We start from the raw sequence: 20,685 nt of genomic DNA, 5'->3' as shown, positions 1-20,685 counted from the left end.
GCTGCCAGGGGAACTGTCACCTAATGAAGATGGTTTAGTCCACATAGACTAAGCTATATTTCAAGCTTTTGTGCTTTAGTGTGTTTGTGTCTTCTGTCCCTGACCACATGCATTATTGGTAATTTTGATAAGTGGGAAGGAAGTATTGGTACGAGAGGCCATTTAGGTCATATATCACACTTGTTCATCATACACTACACTCTCCTTCACACTGCTATGCCCTCTTACATGTGCATTCACAAACTACCACATACACACATTTATACAAACACTCACAAGTTTTCATGTGTCTCACACAGCTGTAGCATCTCATCCATACACTGCTATCTTTTCACATACCCACTCTCACACACTCATGTTCTGTTTCACAGACTGTGCTCTATCACAGTACCTCACAAAGAACAGTCGTGTACTTATTTACGCTAACTCACATCCACTATCATTCTGTTATTCACTCCTGAGTACACCGATCATGTCCTTTAGAAAGTCTCGCTCGCGCCGTATTTTTCTCTTAATAAACCAGATTCTCTCTCGTGCACATCTCCAAACCTGTCATCTGCTAATTATGTTCATATGTAGCTAATTTGTAATTGTGATTTGCTTTCAATGAAAACAATTTGTTCAGCTGCAGCAAATAGTGTGTGAGAGCTGTATTCTGCACAGGAAGTCATGAGGAGGAGGTTTTGGTTTACAGTTCAGTCAAAGCATGGAGCTTCAATACCGGAGGCCCGACACACATGCTTCAGGTTAATGTTAATGTTACCTTCCATACATCTTACAGTATTCACAGTATGCAACCCTGATTCCAAAAGTTTTGTATGCTGTCTAAAACATACATAAAACAGAATGTGATAACTCCTTTCTGACACATACTACACTGAAAACAGTAAGACAATATATTTAGTGTTTTACTTCATCAACTTGCTGAATTTGATGCAGCAACAAGTTCAGAAAGGAGCAACTTAAGACCAGAAACACCTGTCTGGAACATTCCACAGATAAACAGGTTCATTGCTAACAGGTGATCGTAGCACTGTATGTATTTACAGACAGCTGGGACCAGAGCCCGGGTAAAATAATGAATGAAATAAAATGAAACACACAGACCAGTATATATAATCAGTAAACTTAAATTCACAATTTGGTGTGTGATCATTCTGTTTGTTAAGGACTACATAAGTCCAAATGAGTTCCACTGTGTGTTACAGCAAAACACTGAAGGTTTGGTCCTACAGAGATTCAAGTCTACGAATCAGTGTCCTGCTGTACATACAAATATCTTACGTATTTTGTAACAAAATAAAGTACTTGAGGAGGACTAGCGGGTTAATTGTTAATTTGTGAACCCTATGGTGGCGCTCACCTTGCTCTCCTAACACGGCTGAACCTGACAGTGCCTGTTCCATGCAGCTTCTCAATTTATGTCACACAAAGAGAAAACACAAAATACACAACATAAAACTTATCCACACTGTCTTATGTTAGCTACTGGAAACTCTGGTTGCACATTCAGCTTGGAAAACAAGAAAATAGCATGCTACTGGACACATAAAGAAACTGGCTTTTACTCACTAAATCCTTGTTCAAAACTCAAAAAAACTAGATACAGCAATGAAGACAGAAGGTCTCCAAACATGAAAAAATACAGATTCACTTTGCTCAAAACTTGCTTCTTCAGGGATGGACAGGGATGATTTAGAGGTCTTGAGCTAGGCTAAACTGTTAGCTTGTCACTCAAATGAGGCTGCTGAGGTGCCACAAATGAACTCAGCAACGTCACTTCTACAGCATAGTTTAAGGCTTTGCTAAGTGGGTTCAAATTAATTTAAATGATACATGTGTTGGCTTTCATCCATTTGAACTTGATTTGTTGGAAAAGTGACAGCCGTAATGCGCTCATAAAAACATAATCAGGGTCTCATTATGTTTCCACTAAAATGTATTGAGTAAAAACCAAATTATTTTATGTGAACGTAACTCTTCTTAAGATCGGTTGTTTGTTCTAAATAAACAGCTGTGAAGGGTTCAGATGATGTGTGTCACTAAGAATGAGTGTTTCTAAAAGACTGCAGTGGTGTTGAAATGAGAGGGCTTTCTGTCCTAAAGCTCCACTCATAAGACTCTTGTGTGGGTATGTGTCAAGGACTGGGCCTGCCTCTTTATGAGGGGGTTATCAGCACAAATCTGGCATCAATCAAGCAATCAGTCATAATGGGAGTCTATGGGAGCGAATGGGGCAATATTGTTGATTAGGTAAAATAAAGAGGACGCTTTAGAGAGCTGATTAGTGCAACACTGAAATGCTCTTCTCGTCTCGTCTCCGTGTACAATGTCAAACCTCAAGGAAACAGGTTTTATGAAGGCATTCGCACATCAACACTGAGGCGATCAGATGTGAGATATTCCACAGACATGACATTGTGCCATCATCATCCATCTCACCTGAAATGGCTGTTGTTAAAGTCCAATGACAAGTAAAGCGCAGTTTAATATTTCTAAGGAAAAAAAAAAACCCAAAACATTATTTGTATAGTACCTTTCATACAAGAAACGCAGCTTTACAACAAATAAATTACAAGCACCAAGCACTTCACATGAGACAAAATGGACATAAAAACAAGGACAGGATGCCATATTTAATGTAAAATAAGATGGAGAATAAAACCCACTTGATAATAACACGATAAAATAAGGATGAAAACAGAATACAGACAATACGTAACACAAGATGATCAATAAGTACACAGAATGCATTCAATAAGTCAAATCCAGCATTAAAAGAAACGCTGTTAAAACTGTTTACATGAACACTCGTGCTCATGCTCACACCTGAGTTGTGTCTACGATGCTCTCTCAGGCAGACTCGTGCTCGGCCTCTTCTGCTGTTGAGTCATTTATGAGCAGTTTTTACCACAGGCGAGTGCAAACAAACTTACTGAGCTGTGAGTGGCCCCGCTGGCCAGTTTCCAAGTTATACGTCTTTCTCTGGGCAACCATCTTTGCTAAAGTGACATTTATTAGTTTCCGGAATATTCTGCAACAGTGAGTGCTGTGGAAGCCTTCATGTTCTCATTTGTGAACCACATTTTAATAATACTGTTGTATTAGAAAGCACAACAATAAGCCAATGTGTGCTGTGTTTTTCAGAGCCCCTCTTTCCTGGGATTTTCAAAGTATGCCTTTGCCTATACTTGGCACCATTAAAGTATGCTAAATTAGCTATTAGCTGTTTGCCCATGGATGGACAGACAACTATCACTGGATCTCTTTGCTACTGAAGAAAACGTAACAATGTGATGAGGTGATGATATCCTCCTCAGGAAGGGTAGGTCATCCTGAATCTGAAAACATGTGTATCACGTCTGTTTGTGTAGCTGTGGCTGAGTTATGACTCTGAGAAGGAGTACGGACTTCGAGGAAGGAAGCTGCAGCTCACGGCTCACGTCTCCCTCCGAGCCCTCCCTTTAACTCTCCTGGAGGTACACCTCACAGTCTGAAAACCTCTGCAATAAGTCACAAACAGGACACCTTCCCACCAGATGATCTAGCACTTGTCAAATGGTTCAGTTTATAGTTTATAGTTTGGTTTTATTTGTGGTTCTATTTTGTGTCATGTGCATGTTGGAGTGTTGGTTCATATGTGTGATCTCTGTGGGCAGCTACAGTATTTAAAGCTTGATTTGGTCCTGATTATGTTCTCCACACGTCACCAGCTTCAAGGTGTTAACCACTTTATTCAGATCACTCCATCCATTATTGCCCCAAATCAAGTCTCTAACAACGCCTTCCTTTAATTTGCTGGAAATCGAAATTGTTCCTAATGAGGCGGTGGATGTCCCAGTGGAAAAGTAACCCCCCACCAGTTCTAACCCCAATCTCCCCAGGACCTAGTTTATAAGACACACACTCACACAATACTCGTGGAGCAACCTTGTTGGGTCCTAATTATAATAGCATTGTGTCTCTGTTGAACACAGCGCGTTATTAGTCCCAACAATAACACGTTCCCACAGGCATGTACCGCCGTCCTTCTTCTCCATGGAGGGTTTGTCTTGTTTTTGGTTACTTTTTGTTGTTCATCTCTGAGAGGAGAGTGTGACAGAAAGCGGGAGCGTGAGGGAGGCTGCAGACAGTGACTCTGCAGCAGAATTAAATCTGACATTTTTACCTTTCATACTCCACATTTGTAGTAGCTGTTGTACGTCGCCACGACGCTGCGTTTGTCATTCATTATTTACTTGTTCTGAAAGGAGATATTTTTAGAGCCCTCTTTAGTTTTTTAATCTAACGAGCACACAGTTGTAATATTGTTCCCTTTCTTGACTCTGTTTCATTACTGTGTATTTTTAGCACTGTGAAAAACACAAAAGCCAAACTAATCATGGCCACGCCATGTTTCAGATGATTCACTTTTGGAGTGAACGTGATCTTTAAATGATGCCAACCCTGAACTAAATGGCAAAAGAATCTCATCTTGTTTCTGCTGTGAGTTAATGCTATTGCCCCACATTTTAAGTCTGGTTCTTTGCCTCAGTAAAGGTTATTGCATCCCTGAGGCGACTGCAGTGCTGAACTTGTTTTTTAAAAGTGTTGTCACTATTTATTGTGTGTAGATTTTATTGTTGCCTTTTATTCTTTTGCTGAGTCGCTGTGTTGGGTCTTCCCCCCGGGGATTCCATCAAGCCCACTGATAGACGGTAATAGACACCTCATTGCAGACCCCTATCACTTGCAAGTAATCTTCATCGCTAAATGAGCGTTTCAGCTGGCTTTAGTGTTCGAGGTGGTCGTCATGGCTGTTGGCTGTTAGCAAGCCTCCATTTCAGATGTTTCATTTGCCCACAAGACCTCAGTACTCAAAGGTCAATTTAAAACCATCCTTGACAATACCAATACCAATAATCAGTAGTTTAACACCAAAACTTTTGGCTGAGCCTACGGAAAGATTGTGGTTTTAGTCAAATATTGGAAAAAGTCACCGTGGCCCGTCTCAAGCTTCAAGTCAGTGGTGACATTTTCAGGACTTAATGGTCTCTCCTGAACATTAACCAAGTGCTTTAAGTTGTTGTTAAGTTAAGCAGCCATTTTAATCATTCCAGCTCCAGGAGTGGATGTCGAACAAAATAAATACATAGATGTGACTGTTTTGGAAATATGGTGCCTATAAATGTTTTGTGCTGGGAGTGAACAGTCATATTCAATATCAATATGTTCTCGCTATGTTGATAAAAGAATTTAATCTGGGCACCATAATCTTTTGTAAAAAACACATTTGGTAATTCACATTATTTGGATATGAACATAATTATTAGGCGATAAGGTCGGTAACAGCTCACCCTGCGAAAAGTGGGGTCAAAATCAAATGCAGCATTTCTGTGGATATGACGGCTGTTCACTTAGTTATTGCAGCAGCCAGATAAGCCCAGGAAGTTACATTATTTAAGTGCAATGCAGCTTTTACAACCAGGCAAAGGCAGCATTTTAGCTGCTATATGACAGAGCTGTTGTTTTTTTTTTTTTTAAATTATTATGTGAAGAAATGAGAACAAACTGTTGTTCTGTGTTTAAATTAACCCCTGATCCTAAACTGTGTTCTGTTCATCACTGGACTGACAAGCTAACAATACTGTAATATACTTTGTACAAATTTTCCATCTATTGTGTTGAATCTAGATGACTCCTCAGATGGTTTGGTGTCATGGTTGTCCGATCAGGAGGACTTGGTAGAAGCCATTTTGCATTAGAAAAGACAATGATGGCCTCGCTTACTGATGGGCAACACGGCAGCGGATCGGAGGGAAATTACACCCCCTGGAGTACAAGGCTTCATCAACTGAGTTTATACACTCTATTCAAATCAGGCTGCAATGAACAACTGTTTTTTTTTTTTTTGTTAGTCTGTTGATTATGACTGTGATTATTAAGTAAATAAGCTCAGTTTTAGTATTTCCAGCATTTTGTTCTTAAAACCAAAACATACCATGTGCCATTAGTCTCTGCCTCCACCATTTTTCAATGTTTACCCCAGAGACAAAGATGGCACAATTTCCTGTCATTCATCACATGAGCTACACAAGGCGTGACATTGGCTGACTTACTGCCCACACCTTAGGAGACTTCACCACGGTGTGTGCTGTGCGTCGTAACATGTACCCTTCTAATCGATGAGAAAATGAATTGCCATCTATTTTTATAATTGATTTTAACTGATTTAATGGCTTGCTGTCGCAGCCCCTGAAACATGACAGCCCTACTTTATCACAATAGCTAAATTCACATACTCAGTGTCAGATCTCAGAGTATTAATATTAAATCAATATATAGTTGTTGTACTGTGGAGTGAGATGATGGTGATCCGTTGCAGTATTGATGTTACACACTGAACATCACACCCAACTAGATGTGGGACTGTAAATGTTTGAATAAATGTATGAGGTGAAAAACATGCTTAGCAATATGTGTTTCATGTGCTTCCAAACACACATTCCAGTCTTGTACCACACACACACACACACACACACACACACACACACACACACACACATAAGCTGCTCACTTCAGTGCACATCAAGCAAGTCGTCCACATGCCGACTGATCGTACCAGACACGTTTTCTGTGAGAACTCTTTGAACATCGGCTGCCTCTTCAATCCCTTGGACTGTCACGTCTTCGTGAAACACTTACAATAGCTTCAGCTTATCCCACGGAGGGGCAGAAGCAGCCATTATTTAACGGCAGACATCCCTACAGAGATATAAGGACATGAAGTATTGGGTGATAAGACTCAGCTCACAGAGGCTCAACCTTTCTGCTACTGCAAGGAAATAGCATATTTAGACTGATAAAAATGACAAATTTTAATTCATGGTGTTATTCCTGAGATGTGATGTGTATGCTTATTCTATTCATTTTTCGAACTCTGGATGGTCGAACTAGATCACTTTAAGTATATATTGTTTATTTCTATCGGTGTCGTGATGCAGGATTTTCCTTCTTGAATGTGGGGCTGCAGCCTCTGGTTTTCCTCTGTCTTCACCAGCGCTGAGTAATGATCCACATGCTGGTCAGGGATGGACGGAGGAGCCCTGATGCCTGCTGGCCTGTCAGAGAAATGTGACAGCGTCTAGTGTGCAGGGACAAACTGGAGAGTGTAGCCTGCAGCTCTCAATCACTCCAGGGGCTGGCAGAGACACCCACAGGGAGCTGTCTTCCCTCTCTTTCATTTATCTCTTTCTCTTTCACCCTCTCTTTCTTTCATCTTCCCTCCGTTTCTAGATCTCTGCCTTATTTTGTCACCTCTTCTTCCCTCTTCTCCTTCATGTTCATCCTTTCATGTCAGCCTTGTCAGCATCTGGGCGCTGTGCGCAGATTTGACACACTCACGTACATGTGGATCTACTCAAACAATTCCTCCTCTTGTGCTTGTTTCGTTGCTGCACACTGTCTGCGTCAATATCCGACCTAATCCGGTGCCTGGCTGAGGCTCAGCTTGTTCAACTAGCACACATATGCACACATCCACCCACCCACCCACGTACACACACACACACATACAATTAAGCAGATTGGCACCCACATGCTCAAACTCACAAACACACACTGAGTGGAACGCACTTGATTTTACAATGCATATTTCCATTTTTAGGGTATATAAGCCTTCTGCAGCACAGTAGCCCCATACAACACGAAAGAATGAGGATTTCTATTAGATTTGAGCTGACTGGAGAGAGAGACAGAGAGGGAGAGAGGCGAGCGAGGCACAGAGTTGCCTTCATTTAAACTGTTCTGCACTAAGGCTTTTCAATTTGATTATGAGGCTCCATTTCATAGAGCCTGGATGCTGCGTGCCATTCAGAATGAAATTGAGCCATTGGTCTGCTGGACAGGCAGCCTCCCCGTGTCTGCTTTGTGGAGGCATCAGAGGACGACAAGGGTGACGCTGGCCCACCGTGCCCTTTTGCCACACTGTTTAGTCGGGTTGCAGGGGAAATGCGAAAAGTGACAGAGCTTGGGTAGCTGGCTAAGTGGGCGAGAGTATGGAATTGATTGAGTGCTTTGAGGTTTGGAATGTGATGTGAGGACTCCTGCTGCAAAGTCTGTGAAGGACTCTTTAGTTTTACAGAGGAAAAGTCAGCAGACATGTTGGTATTTTAGAAGTTTTGTCCCTCAGTGTGCCTCCGCGGATATTCTCTAGAAACTCATAAATGTCAGTGTTCATACCAACTGACTGATGGAACTAAATATATTTGGGTCTGTCCTGACCTGGTCCAGTGACTGAGGATCACCAGAAAAAGGTAACTAAAGCTGAGCAGCCCCACTCTCTTGGTGTCCATCATCAATCAGCCTCATTTCCGTTACTGGAACAACACTTCCTGGCACAGTCTCCTTTTACATCTCAGGCTCTTGTGTAACTGTCACAACATGCTGTTTCACGCTGATCAATCGTCATGTAATTAGTCATCTGAGGCCAAATTAGGGGTAGATTGTCTCATTTTTCAGCATTTATGGTCTAAATATATAGAAATGATTTAAGGGGAGATTGATTATATTTGTGAAAATGCCTCTGTTTTTTTTCTCTAGCTTGATGAATGGAGGAACCCAAAGCACTTTTTTCTCGACAGGTTGGAGGAATTAATGATGTGTGTTCAGTTTGAAATTCCAAAGCAAAAATCAATGAGAGGCCATGCAGGGAGTGATGTGTTTGTCCAGTCTGGAGCAGGAGGAAGTGAAAACTGTCAGTCATTTATGGCGCCATCACACTTAGTCAGTGTTCACTCTGCAAATATGAACAATTATCATCAAAACCTCTGTAGGTTTATATTAAAGCATCAACTACTGTACTTAAGTACAATTTTAACATACTTGGATTTTACTCAAATATTTCCTTTTGATGTTACTTTATCCTTCAATACAGGCAAATGTTCTAAAACAGAATGAAACAGAATAATTTGATACTCTTTAGCATTTTGACAAGAGTCATACTGCACGACAGAATACTTTAAGTATAGTTTGCTAATGATACTTTTGGTTAAGTAATATTTTGATGCTGGACTTTAATGTAGTCTTTTTAGGCTATGATATTTCTACTTTTACTTCAGTAAAGGATCTGAGTACTCCCTCCACCACTGCTGCTCAGATGACAGTTAGCTACCAGAAATAAATGTAACAGAAAAAGCCAAAAGTTCAACTGCACTCAAAACACTGAGGGACAGGCGTGTTGGAAAAGCTGTCATTACTGTAATAGCTGTCGGAGTGATGCTTATTTGGTCTTACTTTTAAGAAGTGAAATTAAAGAAGTGAAAGCCTTTGAAAAAGGCTGCTGCTAATCTGGGACACAACTGTACCATCTGTTTCACTCAGTAGTGAAAGTTAATCACAACTAATGTCTCTGACTTATCTCAGGTGGGGGAGCAGGTTGGCTGCTAATGGTATTAAGTTGGTGATTTGATCCTTGAACGAGATGCTGAACCATGACTTACTCCTGATGTGTTTGAGGGAAAAATGTCCATCACATTAATGTGATGTAATGAAAGTCCCATTTCTTCTTCCTCTGTACTCAATAGAGTTGGATAGTAACTCCATGTAGTGATAGATAATAATAGAATTGTAAACACATTTTCATGTCCTGTAAATGCACTAAACAATATAAGCATCACTTTCTACAAACATGCACAACCTTTGTGTGAAATAGTTGCCAGGGATTTACATATCAGGCATCTCAGAACGACTCTGAAAGGTTGACTGGGACTAAAAATACCCTGAGCTCTGAGCAGGACTTCAGAGTTATTTACTTCCCACACAACAACAGGAAATTCTCTTTTTACAATGAATGACATCATGTTGTGACACTCAAAACCAAAGGAATAATTATGTTTTGTAGTTGCTCAGTGCATTCAAAAGACTGACAGGCGGATGTGCTGTAGAGCTTGATGTGGGAAAAAAGCCAGCTCAGCTAAGACTAAAAATATTTATCAAAACGTCTTAAAATAGCCTACTAAAATTACCTATACAGTTGACTGCTTTCACCAATTGACTTCAGTCCAGCGATATTTTCAACACTCTGTTGTGCTGCTTATTCTGTACATGCACTGGCTACAGTGATATTTTCTGAATGATTTGACAACACTGTTTGTCTTTTATCTTAGTCTGTGCTAAATAAATATAAAATATGCTTCATGAGCTGCTGAGAAAATCCAACGAGCATCAAAACTTTTAGGATTTTCTATCTTGGTGAAATAATTAAATATGTATACTGGTCCTTGTTGCTACCAATAAGTTGCAATGAACTGCAAGACGTCACTGTTCGTTTGCAGAATGGAAAAAAATCAGTAACAAGACTTTTAATCCAGTCAGCATCTGTAAGTTTTGCTTTGTTGTTTTGATTTGTCTGTAAAATCCAGAACTCCCTGTTCTATTTTTATCCTCAAACCAAGAGCAGCATCTTGACCCCTGCTGCCATATCAGCATCTATTTCTACAGTGTTTCCTGTCATTCAAACCTAAAGTTCACTCACTGCACAGTCTTCAAAAGTGTAGAAGGGTCCTAATGGCACAGATTAAAAAGCAATTTAATACAGAAAAGGGGATTAGAAACACTATGGGCTGCACTAATCCTTAACCTTTAGTCCTGTTCTCATGGAGCCACAATATGCGCAAGATGATAGCATCACAGGACTGGAGTTAGTAAATTTCCATTAGGGCCGCCCTTCTTTATTCCCACCAGCACATTTAAAGGCATTAGGCATGCTTTGTCAAGGCTAATAAAAAGGGCCAGCAGTGCTATCACACACCCCCGACTTGTTTCGGAAAAAGCACTGTTCCATGTGAAGTTTTCATAACCCATTATGATAATCTGCCCAAGTCTCTGAAGGGCAGGGGATAGACAGGCAGATAGATGCTGCTGGGGTGACTGCTCTGCAGCCTCTGCATGGATAGAACATTGTCTGTCTGCGTAACCGCGACAGAAACTCACTCCTATCTGCCAAGAGGAGCAGAAATGATAGACGACTCAATACGAAAAGAGAAGAGTCTTCATGGCATTGGGTCGGAGAAGAATAATAGGAACATTTTGTGCAGGTGATAAAGAAGTAAAACAAGTTAAAAAGCCTGTCCCCTCCTATCTCGTCCAAATTCAAAATTATATGCGCAATGTACAAAGCATTGCTTTATGTACGGGTACACTGCATGCATCACTGTATTTTTGAACTTGCCCCTAAGTTACCCCAACAAACTATGTACAATACTCATTATCCTTTGACTTGTAAAAGAAATGGTTTTGCTTGTTTTCCTCTATAAAGACTGGGATTCTCTCACATTTGGTCTCTGTGGTACGCCTGAATTGAGAAAGTCCACATTTACTCTTCTCCGTTCTCTTTTGGGCAGCCCACTTCCAATCTGTGCAGAGGAAGAGAGTTTCTCTGGTAGGAAACAGGTCACACCAAGCATCAATCATTCATATCTAAATTTGTGCATCGCAAAGATTCAATTTTCTGCACTTTGTACCGTCCGCTATTGGTTATATGGTTTTATTTATACATCAAAGTCCATTCATTATTTATTTGTTTTTGAGCCATCAAATTTTTATGCCATTTTCTTGGAGGAAAAGCTGACGTGCATGAAACATACTGTTAAATAAAGGGAGAGTTGAACTGTTGTAGTTTAATTGTAAACTTGTGATTATCGTGTTTTTTCCTAACACAGGCTTATACTAATCCTAATGAACAGCCACATCTCTGTTACCAGCCCGGCTCAAGAAAGAAGCCCTTTGAGTATTTGGGAATGAAACAAGAAGTGTTGATATTTCGGTTTGTGCTCTATGTTGGGCCACATGTCCTGCTGAGCACTAAATCTGTCTGCTTTTATAACCAAAATTGTTTTGCAAGCTCCTTCCCTCTCTTTGGCCTCTCCAGAGCCACAGAGATGTAACTCCCACATCAATGCTCTATTTAAAGTCCAAACCTGTATGTGTCTCTTCAACCCACCGTCAGTTTTCACACCCTTTTTGTTGTGATAGTATTGTATTTATCCCTCTTCTTCCTGTTCACAGGCCACTACTGAGCAGAAGAAGCTGAGCCATGCTGGATCCAAGCCCTCCCTCTCCGAGAGCAGCGGCCGACTCCCTCAGATAGCCATGAACACCTGCAAGTACAATGGCGGAGTGGTGAGACCACTAGTGGGCAGCCTGGCGTCCTCGTCGCGCCGCAACCTCGCGGAGCTCGACTCGGAGACACAGCCCTTGCAGACGCTGCACAGCTCTGGCCTGGAGGTGGTAGTGTCCAAGGGCAACAGCGGCGAAGACCCCAGCAAGGCATCCAACGAGAGCTTGGTCAGGGAGGGCAGCGGGCGTGGTGGAGGCCGGGCACCGCAGAAGAAGAACAGGGACATTGGCTACAAGCTCGGCCACCGGAGGGCGCTGTTTGAGAAGCGGAAGCGGCTCAGCGACTACGCACTCATCTTCGGGATGTTTGGGATTGTTGTCATGGTGACAGAGACGGAGCTGTCATGGGGGGTTTACACTAAGGTAGGTTGTGCATGTGTGTGATGCATGAGTGGGAGCTTTGTGTGTTGTCATCGCTATTGTTAATGTTTGATTTGTGTGGGGTTGGCAGCTGTCAGATTTATGATGAGTGATTATTAGCACAGACACTGACATACTTTATCTAACAAAGGTGATGGACTATTGCACAAACAGGAATTAAAAGGAGTATCATGTGATCTGTACTATGACTAACAGTCGATTGGATAAAATCTTACATTTTGTCTTTTTAAATGTTTTTATTCAGTAATTTATTGCCTGCTTTTTTACGACTTGCTGTTTTCTGACATTTCAATTAAAAAAAAATTTAAATATCAAAGCATCATCTCTGACTTTAGCCAAAGGATCGGTTCCACTACTGGTGCCATTGAGGCTGCGTGTGATTCCCTGTGAAGCCAGCATCTAAAACCATTTCCTCACAGCAGGAGGGGAGATAGAGAGAGGGATAGTGGAGGAAAGGGGATGAGAAGATATATAGAGAGATTTAGACAGAGGGAGAGATAAAGACACATAGAGATGAAGAAAAGGGTCAATAGGTATAAAAGATGGGAATGACGTTCCAGGTGCTTTAAAGTGCCCGACACCATCTTTTAGCAGATCAGAGTGGAGACAACACAACATGCTTTAGGAACAAGTGGTACTGTTGAGCAAAGACACCAGCAAGGCAGTTTGGTTTCAGGGTCATGGTGACCAGGTCAACACCCCTTGACCTGTTATTGTCCTTCTGTATCAGCCACTTCTGCTGTGTCAGGGTATGTTGGGAACAACATGGTTCACTCAGTTCACTCAAAGCAGCTTCTACCACAGTGTTTGCAGGTCTGTTTACTTGGGAGCTGACATTGCAGTGCACTGCAGTACATACAGTAATAGGTCACAGTGTCTTTCATCTCTGGAAATAAAACCATCTCTTTAACGGTTCAATCAGTCGGTGAGTAAAAACTGGTCAGGACTGAAGAGCCCATAGGTGATTTTGCATGCAAGCCCATCAACTACGCATTGTGTTTATTTAAGCATTATTGATGACCTGTGGTCCAAACCCCACAAAAACATCACAGACTGTAACTTATTGTAGTGTTATAAAGTTGGTATGGCCAATGAGTTAGCCAACCAGCATTAGCATCAACTTGAATTTCAATGATTCTGGCTTACAAATATCCATATGTACTGCTGTGTAGCTCTTCAGGCTTCACAAGCTAGTTTGAAATATAAATTGGTCTTGGTCAGTTGCTAACTTTGTTTTTTCTGTAGTTAGTCGCTAACTTTGTACCTCGACCATTTGGGGCTGGATAGGTAGTGTACAATTTATCAGAGATTTTCACTGAAAACAGCTACCTGTTGTGGATAGAAACTGTTTTGATGACCGAACCAAAGCAACACTACTGCACTTTCACCTGAAAGATGCTAAAATGCACAGTTGGGCGATGATTCTCTGAGGGTAGACCAGTGTTACTGCATGTCACGTTCACCGTGACTGTGCAGCTTTAACGTTATTGCAGACCATTATATGAAACAAAACAGAAAATTTTGCACTTCTTTTCTACATTTCAGGCAGGCATTGATTTCCATTTATTTCACTATATGATTAAATGGATTTTCAGAGTCCTGAAACTTGCCTGTGTAATCTTGGAAGGTGGGGGCGCTCCGATAGCTTACCTGGTTGAGCATACACAGCCCGTGTGCTAAGGCTGTGTCCTTACTGCAGTAACCGCTACCAAGCCGAAGCCCTTTGCTGCATGTCATCGCTCTCTGCCCCCTTTCCTGTCTCTGTCTGATATAAAGGCAAAAGAAAAACAAAAATCTCTCTCTCTCTCTCTCCAATAAAAAGACAATCTTTAAAAAAAAGACAATCTTTGAAGGCTGTTCAAAAGGAGAAGGTCTAACAATGACTGGGACAAGCTGTTTCATAAGACAGAGTTAGTTGCTACTACATCAGTGGGTGGTGGTAGTGCTAATTCTTTGTTTGCAAACCACCAAAGAACAAGAGAGTGTCAGTGTCTTTTCACACATCACAGCCTCCTACTGTAGGGAAAAGGGCTTGCAGCACTTCCTTTTTTGACTGCATAACAGTTACATTATTGTGACAATAATAACATCGGTGCTTTCTGCTTCATTTTTATTATGACACATCCTTGATAGCACCGTATCAGCCTCTCCACTGCTATTCCACTGGTGCTCTTATTCCACTGGTGATTTCAACACTGCTACTTTCAAGGATGTGTTGTCAAGTTTGAGAGTAAAAATCTTTTAATTCATGCTCTGTAATATCAAAAATGTTGCATGTCAGCTAACTGGAACAAATCTCAAATGTAGTTTGTTATATAAAAGTCTTTGGGAGGTTTATACGAAACCACTGGTATGTTCTTGTCATGAGGGATAGATTTTTTTTTATCTGTCAGATTTATTAAGATGTGTTTTTGATTACACAAAGGTACGTGTGAGTGTGTGTTTGTGCGATATAGTAAGTCAGTGTGGTAATCTATAGGATGATTTATGGGGTTTTAAGTAAGTCAATAGGTTTGCCTGGGACTGTTACTGAGTGAGGTTCAACCATTCATCAAGCTGACCTCAGCTGAAATGGAAATGACCTCCCATCTCTGAGTGGCACAGCAACCCCCCCACCACATCAGACAGGTAGCATGTACTGCAGATGGTCCATTTTCAATCTCACATCACATCACACAGCAGACACTTGAGGCTCAGCCAAGCCTTTCTGAGCCCTGAAGGAGGGAAACACGTTAAGAGGCAGTGAGCACTGGGACTGAAAAATCCTTGAACCTCCGGCAGGTGGATTAATTGGTTTACTCAATGTTATTTCACCCGGGACTTCTCAAAACAATTTCAGACATTAGAATGTCTTGAGAACATGTCGCCGACCTGAGGGGCAAAGCAATCTAGTTGATGGCTAAAAATACATTGTGTAATATGGACCACTGAAGGACAGAGTGGGCTAATATTGAGCAGCTCTCACTGTCATCACACTGACGATTATGAATGATATTTCCACTTGTTGTTTTTGTCATTTGTTGTCGGTGTCGTTATAATAATAACAACCCTAGGATCATTAGCCTGCTGCAGAGCGGCATTTTTACACCATGGCTGTTAAATTGATTTATCAAATGGCATTTTACCAACGTAGAGGGGGGGACTTGAGGAGTACAGGTTCTCATTTCCTAGATCTATGGTGCTCATGTACACACATGCACAAGAGCACACACGCACTCATGCATATACGCACAAACGTGCAAACCGCTGCAGCACCAGCATCCAGCTGGCCTATTTATCACCAGTGATACTTAACTGTGGTGGCCCCCCTGCTAATGCTAGCATTGCCTTTTCTGCACCTACCATTAAATGGAAAGTCCCCCTGTTAGCGCGGGGCTTTGATTAATCGCTCGTTTAGATGGTGGTGAACAGCATCCATAGATAATCTCAGCCTGCGCCTACACCTGCAGCGGCATTGTTCAGTAACATCCTGACTGCGCTGTTTGTGTGTAAAACCCCATTATCTGGTCTCAGTTAGACTTGTAAGCTAATAAGTACTGTGTATGCATGTGTGTGCGTGTCTTCTTGTGTATGTGTGTGCAGCTGTATTTACTTCTGTGGGCATATACTTATGTGTAAGCTGGGGGACATTTACAGTTACAGTAAATATGCAGAGCTTTCACTTATATTCTACCTTATTTCACCTTGTTGCTAAGCAGTCACACATGACTCAGGAGTGATCGGTTGTGTAATGACAAACCACTGTTGTCGTCTATAGAGGCTACATACAGGCACTGAACATATGTAAAATGCACATCTACAATAAAGGCAAGGAACAGTTTATCTTGTTGTTTCTATATATAAGATAAGATTGTATGTTGTAATAAAAATGTCGTCATTGTGCAATCAGCACGATTATTTCTAATCTCTTCTCTCATCTGTCTTTTTCTCTCACCATAGGAATCTTCATACTCATTTGCACTGAAATGCCTTATCAGCCTTTCCACTGTTATATTGCTTGGTCTTATAATAATGTACCATGCCCGGGAAATCCAGGTGAGTCTACCACAGAAAACATCCCTTCATTCATTATACCAGCAGATTTCGGTATCAGTGTTGAGAAGATGATGATGATGATGACGATTATAACGAGGATTTCTGATTTGGCAATTGGGCTGAAACTGTCAAAAGAAATATGGAAAAAGCTATTTTTATTGAAAAATGATTTTGTGCTGGGAGTATCATATACTTTTATGGTATACTTTTATTAAATGTTACAGTACGGTACACACAAAAGGAACAGTGACAGCATTGAGTGAGTCAGTTCATTAAGTCATTATCCTTAAATCTAATGAAAGAGCACTGTATCTGTCACAAACAACAAACTAAAAAAGCGGTATACAGATGAAATGTTGAAATCTTGGTACGTGTCTGTTTTTCTGCAGCTGTTCATGGTCGACAATGGTGCGGACGATTGGAGGATAGCCATGACGTATGAGCGGATCTTTTTCATAGTGCTGGAGCTGCTGGTGTGTGCCATCCATCCCATCCCAGGCCAGTACGTCTTTACCTGGACGGCACGGCTGGCCTTTACCTACACGCCATCGGTGGCCGATGCTGACGTGGACATCATCCTCTCCATCCCCATGTTCCTGAGACTCTACCTGATAGGCAGGGTCATGTTGCTCCACAGCAAGCTGTTCACGGATGCTTCGTCTCGCAGCATCGGTGCCCTCAACAAGATCAACTTCAACACACGCTTTGTCATGAAGACCCTCATGACCATCTGTCCAGGAACTGTTCTGCTGGTGTTCAGTATATCCTCCTGGATCATTGCTGCATGGACTGTGCGCGTCTGTGAGAGGTAAACATAGGTTTGTGAATAATGGATGTTGCTGGGGACAAATTGAAAAACAAAATGGCTGATGCACAATCATGCCTTATGGATCACACCGTTCTTCCTTCACTCTCTTTGTCTCTGTCTCGTCCCGAGTGTTACCTTGTCAGTTGCTCTTCTGCACTGGTCTACAGAAAAGTGTGGAATCATCAGGACAGGTTACATATAAATACTGTACACATGTGTACAGGAAAGTATACTCTGATACGCCCACGTAGTACTCCACTGTCTGAGTGTTTAGAAACACCCTGATATACGTTTCATTAGCTCAGCAATCGCTCCACCCCTCCCCACTCCTCGTATTTATTGCTATTTTAGATGGCTTGTCCATAATTCATGAGTGTCTAATTGTTTGTTTGCTGAATGGTTTGTTTTGGTAATGCAGAGCAGCCCCCAGGATCCCCTAACCCGTTTTCTCCCCAAAACTGCGCATCGGGCTTCGTCTCAGGGGGGCAGCAACGATTCTCGCTGAAAATGAAAGAGGCAGGGAGAAATGAAAAGCTTTTTTTTCCTTTCACATTTTGCATTTGCATAGGGAAATGAGACGTTAATGCCAGCTTTGATGTTTCAAAGTCATTTTTGCATAGTTGGAGTGGAATGGGGACTTGAGTAGGGTGGGTGGGAGAGTGGAGGCTCTATAGAAGCAGTTCTTGTCAGACCCAGTATGATACTGTACATGTGCTGCACTGTAAAAGTCAAGAATCAGTTCAGATGAGGGCTTTCAGCCAGGCCCTGATTACAGATGCTCAGTGTCCTCCTGCAGCTCACCTCACCTGCTTTTACTAAGTACCCTCCCTCCCTTCCTCTACCTCTCCTCGTAACTACCCTCCTCCCCCGCCTTTTTAACGCCTGTCACTAACCACCCTCCCTCGCACGCCCAGCCCTGGATCCTCTGGGACCTTCAGCACCTCCAACTGTGGGTTGGTGGGTTAAACCTCACAGGGTGAACCAGCAACGAAAAGAGCAGCTGACCTTTGACACCAGCTCCTCTGGAACACAGAGGCAGGACAATGAGGTGTAACTGGCGTAGAGTAAGGCCTCTGTACTCTATTTGGAAATTTCATTGCTGCTGCTACACACTTATTCACTATCTGTCTCTCTTATTCCCAGCCTTACAGACAAACAGTAAAGAAGAAGATGCTAATTGATTTTCTACAGACAGTTACACTAGAAGTTTGATACTACTCATATGTCTGTATGGTAAATATGTAGCTGGAAGCAGCAGTAAGCTTTGCTAAGCTAAGCTAAGTTAGCGTTGCACAAAGGCATGAAACCAGATGCCAGGTAACCAGCAGAAGTTCCAAGAAGTTACTGGTGCAAGCCCAGAAACAGCTGTCACTCAAAGCCACACCTATAATTATGCATAACTTTATGTCTTAATATAATTCAATTTAAATAAAAAATTCACCCACATACAGCTGTCAAGAACAAGGAAATTAGCTTAAGAGACCAAAATTGATTTTTGTATCAGACTGTAAACATGTTTATTTCTGTTGTAAGTTTGAGCATTTTAACGTGGGGGTCTATGGGAACTGACTCACTTTTGAAGCCAGCCTCAAGTGGCCAATGAGGAACTGTAGTTTTTTGCAGTGTTGCTGTTAGTTTTACATTTAGGCTTTTGTATGGATTAAGTAAACATGATACAACTTGTTAATTATTGAGCTTTATAGGACTTTATTACCTTTGGACAGAGCCAGCCTAACTGTCCAGTCTTTGTTACTAAACTAGGCTATCAGCTGCTGATTCGAGCTACAGTGCACACATGAGAGTGGTATCGATCTTCTTCTCTCAGTCACTGCAACAAAAGAAACAAGTGGATTTCACAAAATGTTGCACTTTTCCTTTACATTCAACATTGAAGGTCTTGGCCAAACATTGAGATGACTGTTGTTATTGGGTCTCATTATCTGAGACAGGAATTCCACATGAATTAAACTTGAAGAAACTATGAGAATGGACATCTGACACGTCCCTAATCCCACAGTATGCTGGGGTCAATTTGTAAATCTGGATTTAAATAGAAGATTAGACACGAAGCACAGAATCTCTATCAGAGTCTTGGTTTTCTCACACACACATTCTGTGACACACACACTTTCCATGAGCAGTGCATGCTGGTAGTCCTTTGGTTTCAGTTTCAGAATATCATCTGTGTTCAGATGGGTGGATTTGTGTACGTATGTCTACGTGTGTTTGTACGGATGGGTGCAAGCATGCATATGTAGGTGTGTGTGCGTGCATGTGTGTGTGTGTTTGTATAATGTTTTGTTGTACTTTCTATTTCCCCACTATGCTGCTCCATAGGGATACCATGTGAGTCCTCGTTCTCTAGCCGTGGAAAAAATAACTTATCATTTTGCACCGAGCTGGCGCCACTGCTGCCCTGAGTGGGGTTGGAGAGTGGGGTGGTAGTGGGGAGAAGGGGCAGCCCATCTAAAACAACTGACCAATGATCCTTTCCAAGCTCAGTGTGGCAAAGGAGGATTAGGTAGGCCCTCTAGTTGGCATGAAAGTGGCACCATCCTTCTGCTAAGAAAACAGGCTTTTAGTGGCTATAGGAGCACAGCAGAGACCAACGGTGTGAGCAGCACTTTGAAGCAAGCGTCTCTTTGTTAACTATTGTGTGTTAGGCCAGTAGGGGCTGGAGGAGAAGGAGGAGGTGGAGGTGGAGGAGGAGGAGGAGGAGGAAATTTGTGCTAAAATGGAGCAGCTCCTTCAAGTCACCTTCATGAATGTACCAGAGGGCAATTTGTCTCATTTTTTTCTCTCCCTCTCCTTATGCAATTGTTATAGATCCATATTGCACGAAAAGTCTTTTTAGCAGCAACTCCAAAGATTTGTCGAGGAGCTAAAGCCTTTCTGTTCTTTGTGTTCACACATTACCATCCCATTATGTGTCTCCCTTCACAAAATTAATTGAACAGTGTTGTAATGGTTTTCCACAGACTTTTGTTGCTTCTACCCCAAAGATTTTTGCTCTAGAGGTGAAGACAGTTTGGGTCCTGTAGCCAAAGGAAGGTCTGAGTATGCAAGGAGAGGACAAATGTCAAGTCATTTTGTGTAGTAGGTAGTGTCCTTTTGGTCCTGGGTGTGTCTTACTATCCAGTACAGCATGACTGCTGATCACCAACTACATATGACTAATGTTACGCAGTTCAAGTCAAGGCAGGTAAATGAGGGCATTGCTTTCCATTGTTGCACAGCACATTGTTCTTAAATTGAGACACTCTGGAAGGAGGAGTATGATCTGTGCTGAATGCAGTGTCTCCAGT

General features: G+C 41.8%; 1 protein-coding gene across 4 annotated transcripts in view; it reads left to right on the top strand.

The window, feature by feature from the left end:
- kcnn1a (potassium intermediate/small conductance calcium-activated channel, subfamily N, member 1a) overlaps positions 1-20,685 on the top strand; it is a 50,298-nt gene that overhangs the window by 10,188 nt on the left and 19,425 nt on the right. For 3 of the 4 annotated variants that reach the window (XR_013077859.1, XR_013077858.1, XM_076744293.1), the window contains exons 2-4: positions 12,046-12,519; positions 16,477-16,572; positions 16,962-17,380. Coding sequence is in view for 2 of the 4 variants with exons in the window: in XM_076744293.1 (XP_076600408.1) it covers positions 12,046-12,519; positions 16,477-16,572; positions 16,962-17,380 (989 nt within the window). In the remaining 2 variants the exon portion in view is untranslated. Of the gene's footprint in view, positions 1-12,045; positions 12,520-16,476; positions 16,573-16,961; positions 17,381-18,084; positions 19,727-20,685 lie in introns of those variants that run through there. The other variant, XM_076744294.1, reaches the window with a different exon arrangement.

This window comes from Chaetodon auriga, chromosome 12, assembly GCF_051107435.1.
Source record: "Chaetodon auriga isolate fChaAug3 chromosome 12, fChaAug3.hap1, whole genome shotgun sequence".
NCBI classification, from domain to species: domain Eukaryota; kingdom Metazoa; phylum Chordata; class Actinopteri; order Chaetodontiformes; family Chaetodontidae; genus Chaetodon; species Chaetodon auriga.
The sequence above is the reverse complement of the archived record's forward strand: the minus strand, read 5'-3'. Positions and strand labels throughout refer to the sequence as shown.